We start from the raw sequence: 13,614 nt of genomic DNA, 5'->3' as shown, positions 1-13,614 counted from the left end.
TGGATACTATCTATTGTCACTCTAAAAGAAAGAAAGTTATATGCAAATTTCCTTACTGTGTTATAAATCTATGACTTACCATGTGATGTGTATCCTAAATCGGTGTTGCTCTCGAATGTTGAGAAATGTAAATGCACGTGACTGTGAAATTGGCGGGGGCCATGGGCAGATGAGACCGCACCGCCCGGCCCAGCTGCGGAGCGGGAGTGTGTCACGTGTGTGTCGCGCGTGTCGCCAGGATCCGGCCGCAGATCGCGCGCGAGCTGATCGAGATGTGCCGGCAGTGCACCTCCGTGACTGCGGGCGAGCCGCAGGTCACCCTCGGCACGGACAAGTCCTTCACCTACGACTACGTGTTCGACACCGACTCCACGCAGACGCAGGTGTACGACACGTGCGTCGCCGGCCTCGTGGACGGCTCCCTGGAGGGGTACAACGCCACGGTGCTGGCGTACGGCCAGGCGAGTGCACTCCAACTCCTTCCCGAACGGGGACGCACCACAACGCCGACAGCTAGAAAACTGCTGTGTACCACAACGCCGAAATACACTAACTCCGAAAAATGTCATTACAGGGTTGCAACAGAGGTTAGGTTAAGTTATACTAGGATAGGTTAGACTAGGTTGGGTTGGACTAGGTTGGGTTGGACTAGGTTGGGTTGGACTAGGTTGGGTTGGACTAGGTTGGGTTGGACTAGGTTGGATTGGACTAGGTTGGATTGGACTAGGTTGGATTGGACTAGGTTGGATTGGACTAGGTTGGGTTGGACTAGGTTGGGTTGGACTAGGTTGGGTTGGACTAGGTTGGGTTGGACTAGGTTGGGTTGATTGTGGTATTTTGGTGTTAAGGTACATTTAAGAAACACACACAAATTCATTCAGTTGTTATTTCGGCGTTGTGGTACACAGCAGTTTTCTAGCTGTCGGCGTTGTGGTCAATTTTGACATTCGGCGTTATGGTATTTCGGCGTTGTGGTAACGACCCTTCCCAAACCACGGTACCGAGCCACGGAGCCCTTCTCGAAGCAATACTTTCTTGTTTGAGTTTCTGTGTTTCTATTCTTAGAGGATAAATAAAAACGACGTTTTAGGTAAGCATGAATAACAAATTTTATATATTAATAAAGTAAGCAATATTAAAAACGCAGACAATATCATTTATTATTTTAATATAAAAAATTATATAACCGCCACGGACGGAGTCCCCGAGAATCTTTCGCGGAGCCCCAAGGGTTTTTGTGTGCTCAGTTTGGGAAACGCTGTCCTATCACTTTTAAAAACATTTTATTTGAATGTTTTAATTTGCCTGTCTACCGGTTCTCTGTGTGGCTGTCCTATCCGTGGATCCGTCTACGCCGTCTCCTTTCTCCCTTCTTTGCTACCCCATTTTATGAGTTTTTTCGGCCCCTTGTCCTAGTCTCCTCCAACCAGTGGCGTAGCCAGGATTTGTGTTAAGCATGGCCCCCCGTATTAAAGCGGGGGGTCCGGGGTTCTCCCCCGGGAAAATTTTGGATTTTAAGGTGTAAAATAGTGCTATTTTAGCAGTTTTCGGTTCTTAAATTTAAATATGTAATGGTAAATTTTTTATTAATTTTCATATGAAATTTGTTTGAGTGATGAATAAGAAATTAATTAAAGATTTGGTGCTAGGGGGGGGGGGGTGTTGAACCCCTAACCCCCCCCCCCTGGCTACGCCCCTGCCTCCAACCCCTTTACCTAGTTTCCGCCAACCCCTTTACCCAGTCTCCTCCAACCCCTTTCCTTGGTCTCCTCCTGCCCCAGCACATGCCTGCCAGTGCCAGTACGTGATGGATGCCGTGTGGTGCGACAGACCGGCTCGGGGAAGACCTACACCATGGGCACGGGCTTCGAGCTGGACGAGAGCCCGGAGCAGCTGGGCATCCTGCCGCGCGCCATCCACCACCTGTTCAGCGGCATCGAGCAGCGCGTGGAGGCGGCGCGGGAGGCGGGCGCGCCGCCGCCCGACTTCAAGGTGGTCGCCCAGTTCATGGAGCTGTACAACGAGGAGATAGTGGACCTGTTCCAGCCGAACCGCGACGCGCGGCACGGCGCCGTCAAGATCCACGAGGACACGGCGGGCACCATCTTCGTGGCGGGCGTGACGACGCGCGTCGTCGTGTCGGCCGAGGACGCCCTGCAGTGCCTCAAGGTGGGCGCGCTGTCGCGGACCACCGGCAGCACGCAGATGAACTCGCAGTCGTCGCGCTCGCACGCCATCTTCACGCTGCACGTCACCCAGCAGAGACTCGTCAAGCTCGAGGTACCACCTGTGATCCCCGTTCATGATTCATCGTATACAGAGTTTGATGGCCCAAAGTTTTCCAAGTCGACGCCACCGAGCTCTTGTAGTTGCTCGCCAGGGCCGGATTTAGAGATCTGGAGACCTCGTGGCAACAGAGGAGCGGAGGCCCCCTGGCCCCTAATTATTTTCCAAATAAAATGAACAATTTTTTTTTTCAGTCGAGTTTTCCAATAAATAATTTATTGTGAAATCAAGTAGATTCTCTTAGTATTTAAAAAAAAAACATACATAAACATAATCGGAGACAAGAATTATATGAAATAAAATTTTAGTGTTAATGAGCGGAACCTTCCGAGCTTTTTTCGCCGAAAAATCGTTGATGATTTCGCTGAAATCCAATTCCCGGAGTAAATCGCTTTCAATGCTCAGGAGAAAATGCTTCGATAAACGGATTTGTCCCATCGTGGTTCGGAGCCTATTTTTTATAATTTTAATTTTTGAAAATGAGCTCTCTCCAGTGCAATTTGAAACCATCAAAACCAAATACATTCTCAATGCAATTTCAAGGTTTGGAAATGTAGCTCTGAAATTTTGATGTGCGAGAATTTGGTAGTAAAATAGTTCTGGAGATTGGTCTTTTCCATAGTCCTTTTTGTATGAGCCCGTTTGTGTGGGCCCTCTGTTTGTGTAGGCCCCGGGGCTTTCGCCCCGGTTGCCCTCCCCTAAATCCGGCCCTGTTGCTCGCTGATTGGTTCTTAAAACAGCACGAATAATCGTATTACTCGACCACGAGATCTGTGCAGCTGGGAAACATGTGAAATTAAAAGTTAAATCTTATTCACTCACTCTACCTCCACGTCACTCCTCACAGCTACTCTAGTTTTATCCTGGCAGCAATACAGTAAAGATAGAGATCAGCCAAGGACAGGGCATATAGCTGTGATCATAACCCACACAGGCAGTGATATTGCGACCTCGCCGGTTGCACAGATGTCGTGGTCGAGTAACAGTCGTCGTTGGTGATAATTCTACTCTGTACAGACTGTTACAAACAGCATTTATCTTATGGTTTACCGGAGTGATAATACACTGAAATGCAAATTTTCACTTCCAAGATGATTGTTAAAACAGTCTGTCTTTATCTTAAAAATTAAAAAAAAAAAAATCCTCCCAGGAAACAGAACAAATTGTATTAGTCTTTTGCTATTTTTATTATAAAAATATTTAATCTGTTTTAAATCACCTAAAGTAGTACAAGTGAAGTGAAAGCTGGCTTTCTAAATTGACCCAACTATCTGCTTTACTCTAAGGGTGGCCCCATTGTTTCCAGAAATAAATAAAGAAAGAGGGAGAAGGGTGTTAATGTATTATTTGTAACAATAGTAAGGGAAAAGAGGGAGGGGATATAATATAGAATGAAAACAAATTCGCAGATGGCAATGTTCGCGATTACTAACTCAGGGTGGGAAAAACTCTGATTTTGTTATATTTCAGTCCTTTTATTAACTGCATCATTTTGGTTGTGTATTTTTACTCTTTTTCAGGTTGGAAATATAACCCAAGAAAGAAAACCAAATCCTTTTTTAACTTAGCATTATTAGGTTAATTTGCTGTATCACATGTGGTACAGTTTTAACTTGAAAAATTATAAACGCACACATTGAAAACAGCGGCCAGCATTTGGAACAAGTACATCAAGTAGTTAGTTAACTTGGCGTTGATATGACACTGACAATGAAATTGTAATTGGCAGGACCCGGAGGAAGTGGAGCAGAATGCAGGGGCCATGAACGAGTTTGAGACGCTGTCCGCCAAGTTCCACTTTGTGGATCTGGCTGGCTCGGAGAGGCTGAAGAGGACGGGTGCGACAGGAGACAGAGCGAGGGAAGGCATCTCCATCAACTGTGGTTTGGTGAGGGCAGCTTGTGTTCTTTGCTGCTTTACAGCATCTTATAAACCCAACAGTGTTTGCAGCCTGTGCTTTACAATGTATTATTAGTTTTTATTTTCAAAATAGAAAATATATTTTAGAGTTGCATTATTGACTCTTTTTTTTCTTGATTTTTTCATGCCTGTAGCTGGCTTTGGGAAATGTAATCTCGGCACTGGGTGACAAATCTCGAAAAGCACTTCACGTACCTTACCGGGACTCGAAGTTGACACGTCTCCTGCAGGATTCATTGGGAGGTAAGATCATTGTCGTACAAATATGCAAGTACAACTATTCGCTTTTAGGATTATCTTGTAATTATTGTCTTACATTTGGCAATCTTTGGTTCAGCACATACTGGAATCCAGCATAGGAGCTGCTCATGTTTTGGAAATTTTGGATGGATTTGGGCATTAGTTGACCTTGACTGCTACTTGTCACTATGCTGCCCACATTTTTAGTTTTCATGTTTTTATGTGCGATTTCTTGCCCTTGAGCAGCTTATAATTTTTTTAATATTATACTTTATACTTTTATATTCTGTTTAAATCTATATTTTGTTCATTAGATAATAAAAATCGATAATCCGACACTGTCCAGTTCCATGGTCATAAATGTGGCAGATTAAAAAGCCCTTACTGTAATAGTTATTGATATTAATTTCTAACATTAAAATATTTTTGACTAATAGTACAATTTAAATATTTGGTAATATTCTTCCCCTGTAATAGTAAAAATTTTACTTTTCAACTTAAATTACGTATATGGAAGTTTACTATTATCTATGAAATTTAATATAAATGAACCTACTTATATTAATAATATTTCTTTTGGTAAAATTTAAACATTACAGTTAAATGTAAATAGTTTCTTCGGAATTAGTATTTACGCAATGATTCTAACATTGTCATCAAAAACCATGCATATGTACAGACAGTAATCAAAATGTTAAAAAAAACTTTCACTTTCTCTTAATGTTCAAAGGTAAACAATAAAAACCCTTGTGGATGTTTGTAAGTACATACTATACAGTGGAACTACTACGTTTTTGATATGAGTTAACTCTGGAAGATATGTTTTAGCATGAAGTAAATAATAGTGCTTATGTTGGACTCTATAATTGCAGTTGGCTCATAATTGCAGAAATTATTACAAATCCTAAACGTTTTGAGACTGAACTTCAAAACTGTCATCTGTTAAAGATTGGCCGTTCAGTTTCTAGCAGCTATAGCTAATGCTCAGTCATTTAGTATCTAGTCAATCTCTGGACGTGTGATGTGAAAGGTGGCATGAAAGGTATCCAAATGGCAGCTGGCAGTTTGTTTTAAAAATGGGTGTATCAAGACAATTAAAATATAAGTGTCTGTCTTTTATCTTTGAATTCTTACACATTAAATATTTTTTTATACAGGTAAATTAGATACCTAAAGCATATATAATTTTAAAATATTTATTTAACCGAAAAACTGCAGTTACTATCAACTTTAAATTTAAAAATGAGATTTTAATTTCAGAATTAATTTAGACTATGTTATTGTGATATTTCAAATGGTCACACCAAAACATTTTTTATTTCCGTAAAGCAATATCACTTGGAGTTAATATGTCACTGCAGTTTTTGTGTATAGTATATTATTCTGTCCACGTGAACAAAGTCACAGGAATAGCTAGTAAGAAATTAAAGTGGTTTATTAATGCGACGTCTTGGGCATGCTGATTGCTGAGGTGTTTTTTTCCAGGAAACAGCCAGACTGTGATGATAGCGTGCGTGTCGCCGAGCGACAAGGACTTCATGGAGACCCTGAACACGCTGAAGTACGCGAACCGGGCGAGGAACATCAAGAACCGGGTGACGGTGAACCAGGACAAGTCGTCGCGCACCATCGCGCTGCTCCGGCAGGAGATACAGCAGCTGCAGCTGGAGCTGCAGGAGTACAAGCAGGTGCGGCCATCTGCCGCTCCTCGCTGAGTGGCAGATCCCACGCCCAAGCTGCGCTGTGGGAAACATTTGTGTCACTCTTTCAACTACTGTACTTATTTTACAATAAATTTGTCAACACATATTTTTCAAAGTAGGTACTAAATTTTAATATAGTAATTTATTTATATTTTAGAAAAACAAAACCGTAAATTGTTTTCTTTTTATTTTAAAAAGCTTTTGACATTTGATTATCAACTAATTTAGCAAATTTGACTGTTTGTTTAGTGCCTGATAAAGAAATTCTAACCGAATTTTTCGAATGTAGGTTCGTTAGCTGGTTCCTTAGTTGTGACTGGATTTTGGAGCTTAACAGCTCATCTGCTTCGGAATCAGTAGGCATGATGAAAGTTTACGCGATGATGATATAATGGAACATTGACGGGATGAATGGATGGTAGAAATCTGAGTACCCCCAAGAAAACCCAGCAGCACACTGCAATGTCTGCCACGTTTCCCACTTGTGAAAATTCTTGCTACTGATTCGGCAGCAATGCTAAGAGGAACAAGTTAGCAAAGAGCAATGAAAATGTTAGACTGTGAGTACATGAAAACACAATTCATACAGCGTTACAGAGTCGGTCAGTCAGAGAGTCAGGGAGGGTTATGGTTGAAGTCATGCCCCCAACCCTCCATAGTCAGATTTTTTTCAATAATAATGCACCTCATTAACCAACTTAAAATAACCAATGTATTGCTCAATTTATGACCAGAGAATGTGCAAACTTAGGGAGTAACCTTCTCTTTAAACATTTATTAGGACATAATCAAGAGAATCGGTAGGGTTAAGATCTCCCTTTCCTAAATGGCTAATTTTAATTAATAATTCCAGGTTATTAAGAAGCATTAAGGGTCCTCAGATAGCCTAAAAATTTTATTCTCAAGCATCATCTTGCTTGTGTGTGGGTTATTCCAACCCCCATTCCAGCTCTTTTTGCTGCCTCACCTTTCCCTTACCACTTACGCAATTTCTAGCCACGTCTTTCATATATTACAATTATACTTAAAGCATTGTTTATATTTGTAATTTAAATAACAAATACATATTTTGAAATTTTATTTCTTGTTATTCATTAAAAATAGGTTTCAATTTTTTAATCAAATTGACACAAGCATTATTGTAATTATAAAAAACAAATATACTGTCTGGGCTAATCCTTTCTCTGAATATTATTCTCAACTGAAACTATTGAGTAGGTTCATACACATTTATGGATTTATTCATCACCCCGAAAAGAAATGGGACAACCATAAAACATTTGTTAGTGTGATACAGCATTTTGAAATATATTGAGGAAAAGTGTAAAGTAATCGCAGTGTGAGGGTCAGTAAACCGACAAAAAAAAATATATATAAATCACTGTTACGTGTGTGTCTGACTCCACCCGAGTGGGGCAGGACGTTGATGGAGCGATGTTGTCTCCCCCCTCCCTCCAGGGCAAGCGGGTGATCGGGGAGGACGGAGAGGAGTCGGTGAACGACATGTACCACGAGAACATGATGCTGCAGAGCGAGCTGAACAAGCTGCGCACGCGCGTCAAGGCGATGCAGGAGACCATCGACGCGCTCAGTGCCAAGAACGCCCAGCTCCTGGTCGAGCGGTCGACCAACGGCTGGGTCGCCTCAGGTAGCGAGCGGCTGCCACCCCTCGTTCAGCAGAGAGCAGTTTGTATTGCTGAGTGCTTTTCAGTTTCACAAATTGCTCGTATCAAGACTGCTTCGGGTATCTGCATTTTCCAGACTTTTAAAAAAGTTCTTTTTTTTTGGGGGCTAATAGTTTGCATTTTTTTGACTTTCTGAAGTCTTGTGAACATAAAATATCTGCATCATAATTAATGTTGCAACATTGGGTAGATTCTCATGCAGCTTGGCTACAATAGCTAAGAGACAAGATTACAGTAAAACACTCTTAAGAATTTCCTGCATAATAAGTTTAAAACAATTAGCATGAACCTATAATACATACAATTTTTCCTTTTAAATAAAATTTCACTGTTAATAAGTCTCATTGGCTGAGTACCTTGAGAATTTTGTTAACAGGAATTTACTGTACGGTGTGTTTTGCGATAAAACCGAAATAACACCTCTAATCCTGTCAATTCTCAGTACATCATTATAACACCAAAATGCAAATAAATTCACCATTTAGCAGAAAAATGTAACTAAAAACATGAAACAATCAGCAATTTGACACAACCATACTCTAATTACACAAAGGCCTATCTTATATCATGGTAAATTCATTGAAAGTAATTTATTCGGCATTTATTTGTTATCAAAATGTATGAACTAAATGAATTCTAACAAACTGATTTTATGTTGTTTGAGCTTGCATCTCTTACATTAATAATGTTGGCACAGTTTTCAAATTCACAAAAATTTTCCAAATGTTTTAAATTTTTTCTAGTAGTTCTGTTTTAGACATTCTTATTACTAATAATTTTATTCATGTGTCAGTCAAAATGAGACTATATTGTTCAAATAAGTATTAAGAAATATTTTAGTTTTATATTTGTTGAATAAATGAATAATAATTTTTGTGAATAAGGACAAAACAGTGAAAATACACAGAACAGATATCTCCTGTTTTAAAAACAATAACATGGCTTATTTTATGTTACCATTTTGGCAGAGGGAGTTTTGAGTCAGCCATGTTTGTTCAGGGGCAAAATATAGTTAAGTATCGTAACTTTCATTGAAATTAAATGGACAGTTGAATTTTTTTTTTCCTTTTAATATGTAAAAAATATTTAGAACAAAGAAATGTGTGTGTGAAAGAGTAACTGTGCTGAGGGGGAGAGTGGTTTCCCTGCAGGCGGGGGCTCGGAGAACGACGTGACGGAGCTGATCCAAGGCTACGTGAAGGAGATAGAGGACATGCGGGCGAAGCTGCTGGAGTCTGAAGCTATTTGCCAGCAGCTCAGGAAGACGGCGGCCAGGCCTCCTCCCCGCGCTGCCCCCATGTCCATCTCCATGACGGGTACGTTGTAATGCTTCCGGATCGCTCAAGTCGAGCCTTGGGTCGGTGGGGTTCTTTGTTTCAGCCCGACCGCAAACGCAAACAAAGCAGCGTTTGTGATTCCTAGCATCGCTGTAGTACCAGCTCCTTGACGCCGTTTTCCTTTTCCTCCTCTTTGTTATTTCGTTGCTCTTAGTTACACCTTACGATACCACTCACAAATAACAAAATGCTCAGGTTTCCAACGACCTTTTTTATTTTTATTCACAACGGAACACAAACCCAAGCTTCTTCATCACTCTCCACCACCATTGTTATCTTTTTTTTTTAAACAAAACAAACCAAAAACACATCTGGCCATACCAACCTTCTCAATCTAAATTCTCTTGCACCACATCTTACCCCGCCAAATTTCCCAATACAAATAAAAACACCTTCCAGGTGCAAACAAGCACATAAAGAAAACCCTTAGTCCGGGAGTGCAAACACTTTACAACGTGAGGTGTGCGAACAGCCGCTGCACAAAATGCCTTTAATGAGGTCTGTTCAACGTACACTTTGTAATAGTTGACACTGGAATTTTTCAACTCTTGTTTTATGGCCTTAATTTCTATCCAAAATTCCTGTTCTCAATTTCTTCCTCTCCCATTTTCTTTTCGCTCTAGATGTCTCTTCATTTATCCTCAAACACTTGATCTCTTCACCTTCCATAATAAGATGTAAAAAAAATTAGATATTTTGGCATCATGTTTTTGCCGTTGAAAAAATGTAAGTCTTGGCTGTTACTTCCAGGGCCGTTCGACCTGACGCAGAGCCACAGCTCCCCCTCGGTGACGATGCTGATTGAGGAGGCCAAGCGCGGCCTCAACAAGAACCTGGAGACTCGCTCGAAGATCCTCGCCGAGCACACCAAGGTGGGGTCGAAGTCGGTGATGGGCGACGAGGAGAACAACGGAGCTGCCAGCGATTCGGACACGGAGGACAAGGGTGAGGACCTGTCGGCTACATCCACCGGTTTTTTTTTTTTAATTCACCTGCAGTCTTTTGCAGATCCAGTGGGAGAGTCAACGATCAGAGTTGAAGGACTTGTGCGAGACCTTCAGTATCTGCAGTGAAATGTTTTACCTTTCAGCTGCATCTAGTGCCGAGTCAACTTGACTTAACAGAAATTTAGAAGAAATTGTAACACTAGTGACTAAGATCTGTTCTTTTAAACTCATATTTGGTCGAAGCAGTGTTTTGTTAAACAAGCTGAATGATGAAGTTTTAGCAAACCAGTTTAAGCTGTTCGCTATGAGATGGAAAGATGGGAGAGTGTTTGGGAATAGAAAAAGATTGCAATAGAGGCAGGAAAGTTTTTTTTCCCATATATATGTAGTTTCTATGAAAACTTGTATTTAGTAATTTATTAATCACGTCGGGAAAAATTGAGGCACTAAACTATGCTGTTGGAAAAAAAATGAAGAAAGCTAGGAAACTATTTACATTTGGGTTATTTAAGCCGAGGCATATTACATTGTTACCTTGTCATGAGGAGGGGTTTCAAATCGGCGTAAGTTTATATCTTGGGCGCCACCACGTGAATGGACACGTGGACCTGGCTACCGACTCTGTCCCAGAGCCGTGACGTGACCCATGTGGAGCTAGGCTCGACTTCCCCCCGCTAGCACTCACTGGCCTGTTCTCAGCGGCTGGCACGCTATGTTACTGCTCGCGGGGTCTTGAGGCGCCCCACACACCTCCGTCTCTGTGCTGGGAAACTCGTCGTCGAGAATTAAGTGCAACGAGTCTAGTGAATATTGAGCTTTATTGGCGCCGACACGTACACTCAAGACGCACACAGAAAACAGCACATAGTCCAGGTGTCTTGCTGACCAGGACACCGCTTTACCCAGCTCCGAAAGTATAAGTCCGCCGATTAATCTAAAAATGCTCTGGGGAGCTTTAATTAATTAAGTCTGCCGCCGGGGTATGCCTCAAAGGTTGATTAAAAAAGGTTTAAAAAATAGTTACGATGGCGGATGTTAACGGATCGGTTACAAGCAAAAGTTGAAGTCAACAAGGTGCTGAGGTGCGTCCTACCCCATGGCCGCAGGAAGTGCTGAACTTACCGATAGTACATTAATATTAAAGACAGTTAAACATAACTATTAAAAACTTTTAAAAATTGCAAGTTAATTAAGATTTAAGGATTAAATATTACAGATATTTAAGAAGTACATTATTTAAAAAACATACAGTCTCCACTGCTCCAGTTAGGGTGGATGCCGAAAGGGTTCGCTAAGGGCGACCGAACACACGCACACATGCACTTGTTGGCGGGAGGTTTGAAACAGAGGGAGTTGGTGGGAGGAGAGGGGGTAGGCAGTGGCGTGAGGCACATCGGGCTTAGGGAGGGCGTAGCCCTGGTCGACGTCAATCATTCACAATTCTTTTTTTTTTATTATTAATTTTTTTTTTTAAATGTTACCATTGCATTTTGCAGGCAAAACTGTGAGAACATAGCATGTGTTACAAGACCAGAAATCAGTTGGAAAACTTAACAACAAATTTAGGTTGTTTTTTTTTGTTCTTTCATGGCTTATTTTTCAATTTCCGAGTATATAATTTTTTACACTTGACTCTTGACAGAAAATTGTATACTATAATTGTTTATTTAAATGTAGTTGATTTATGTAATAAACTGTTTTTAAAATATGTAGCTATCTTGATTATTTACGCGTAAGAAAAGATTTTTCTGTTTTAGTGCCTGACCTCAACATTCTGTCTACGGTTGTAAATAATCCTGAATTTACTTTGGGAGAAAAAAATGATTGCAGTAAGTTTGTTAAAATACTAGCTCTCGCTTAACTTGTTTGAGTTGCAGTGTTATTCCCCGACTCTTTAAGACGTACGGCAGCGTGCTGCCATCTTCAGAGTATGGGTGGTTGTGTGTGTGTGTTCTCGCCGCTCCGTGCCTCTAGTAGTGACGTTCACGCTAGCTTGTGTGCCGTGTTGCAGATGGTGAAGGGGATGAGTCGGATAGTGACACAGATACAGATGATAAAGGTGGGTCAAGAACTGTAGAAGTCTTGCTTTTCGTGTTCGCAGCATGATGTAGTTTTGCCCAAGTTGTAGCATGTTTGTGTGTGTGTCTGATGTCTGTAGATTACAAGATTAATGAACTAGTTGTGTGTGCAACGGATTAACATTTTTATTTTTGTAGTTCACAGTGTATAAAATTATTTGAAGTACGTAGATGTAAAATATGGAATAATACGTACTTCATTCAACTTTCTTCCAAAGATTCTCAAACTAAGAAGACAGCAAGAAATTGCATATTGTATCTTCTACACTTTAACTTAAATGAGGGTTTGTTGGATTCAAGATTCTATGGAGAGTTTCAACCAACATGATGGACAGAGTTAATACATCCTGCAACTTCAGAATAGAGCTTTCATTTTGTATTCCTCTTGCTTTCAACCTCGCTCTTGAAGAGGTCACCAGACTTACCAGTTTACAATATAGCTGTGCAGAAATGGATTTTTTTACTTTGGGAAATATTTGAATGGTAAAGAATTTTCCCACTGTAATCTCGTAATGGGATCTGGAAAAAGGTTTTGTCAAATAAACACTGCTAACTAATTCTATAGATTCAAGGTAGGAAGCTACCTTTTTTTTTTGGTCAACCTGCAGGAAAATATGATTGCCAGAGCTGTAAAGATAAACATCGCAAATGGAGTTGGATAATTAGGGGTGGGTTGGCTGTTAATCCAGAGGGTCACTGTGTATCATTTTCTCAAAAAACATAGTGTGTCAGTGTAACTGAGTCCTTATTCCTTAAGTTTAGAGCCAGTTGTTTGCTACCAGATCCATGCCAGGTTTCATAATCATATTATTTAAAAACGGGGCGGTCACAGCATTGTGCATTGTTTCATGGACATACATAAACCCTCGTTTTTTTGCTTGTTATTATAAAATATTTTAACGCTCTTTCCGGTAAAATACAGTTGGCCAATAATGCAGCTGGTTGTTTAGTTATGTCTCTGAATAATCATGATAAAATCAGTATATTTGGTTAGTTTTCGCTACATTATGTTGCTCGCTGAATGTAGTGAAGTATAATAATGCTAAAAAATCCTAAAAATCTCGAATTTGGGAATTTTTTCCCACACAACGGGAAAATAACTTTGGCAGCTTGATTTATCCAAGCTGATGATTTTTTTTTAATTTTTTGACTGTGCTGCGGTGTAGTGAATTACATGTCATTCTGCCGCGCCATGGCAAGTCACGAGCTGGCCGTAAAGATTTCATCTCATGAAATAAGATTTTATACCATTAATTACATACTGGGTTTTGTTTATTAAAAATTATATTTTAATCAGAATTTTACTATGTATTGATAGATAGTAGTATTAATAACAGCTTGTTCACTTAAAATCCAAAAAAAATTGCTCATCATGCAATAAATAAAATTCAATAAAATTGATTTATGTCTATACATAG

At 40.4% G+C, this 13,614-nt stretch overlaps 1 protein-coding gene across 3 annotated transcripts in view; it reads left to right on the top strand.

Moving 5' to 3' along the window:
* LOC134530240 (kinesin-like protein KIF21A) overlaps positions 1 to 13,614 on the top strand; it is a 167,053-nt gene that overhangs the window by 108,489 nt on the left and 44,950 nt on the right. For 2 of the 3 annotated variants that reach the window (XM_063364916.1, XM_063364915.1), the window contains exons 3-11: positions 239 to 461; positions 1,831 to 2,280; positions 4,016 to 4,174; positions 4,341 to 4,449; positions 5,932 to 6,134; positions 7,608 to 7,797; positions 8,986 to 9,150; positions 9,922 to 10,116; positions 12,130 to 12,177. In XM_063364916.1, the coding sequence (XP_063220986.1) occupies positions 239 to 461; positions 1,831 to 2,280; positions 4,016 to 4,174; positions 4,341 to 4,449; positions 5,932 to 6,134; positions 7,608 to 7,797; positions 8,986 to 9,150; positions 9,922 to 10,116; positions 12,130 to 12,177 (1,742 nt within the window). The remainder of the gene's footprint in view (positions 1 to 238; positions 462 to 1,830; positions 2,281 to 4,015; positions 4,175 to 4,340; positions 4,450 to 5,931; positions 6,135 to 7,607; positions 7,798 to 8,985; positions 9,151 to 9,921; positions 10,117 to 12,129; positions 12,178 to 13,614) is intronic. The other variant, XM_063364917.1, reaches the window with a different exon arrangement.

The sequence above is a fragment of the Bacillus rossius genome, chromosome 3, assembly GCF_032445375.1.
Source record: "Bacillus rossius redtenbacheri isolate Brsri chromosome 3, Brsri_v3, whole genome shotgun sequence".
In the NCBI taxonomy this organism is placed as follows: Eukaryota; Metazoa; Arthropoda; class Insecta; order Phasmatodea; family Bacillidae; genus Bacillus; species Bacillus rossius.
The sequence above is the reverse complement of the archived record's forward strand: the minus strand, read 5'-3'. Positions and strand labels throughout refer to the sequence as shown.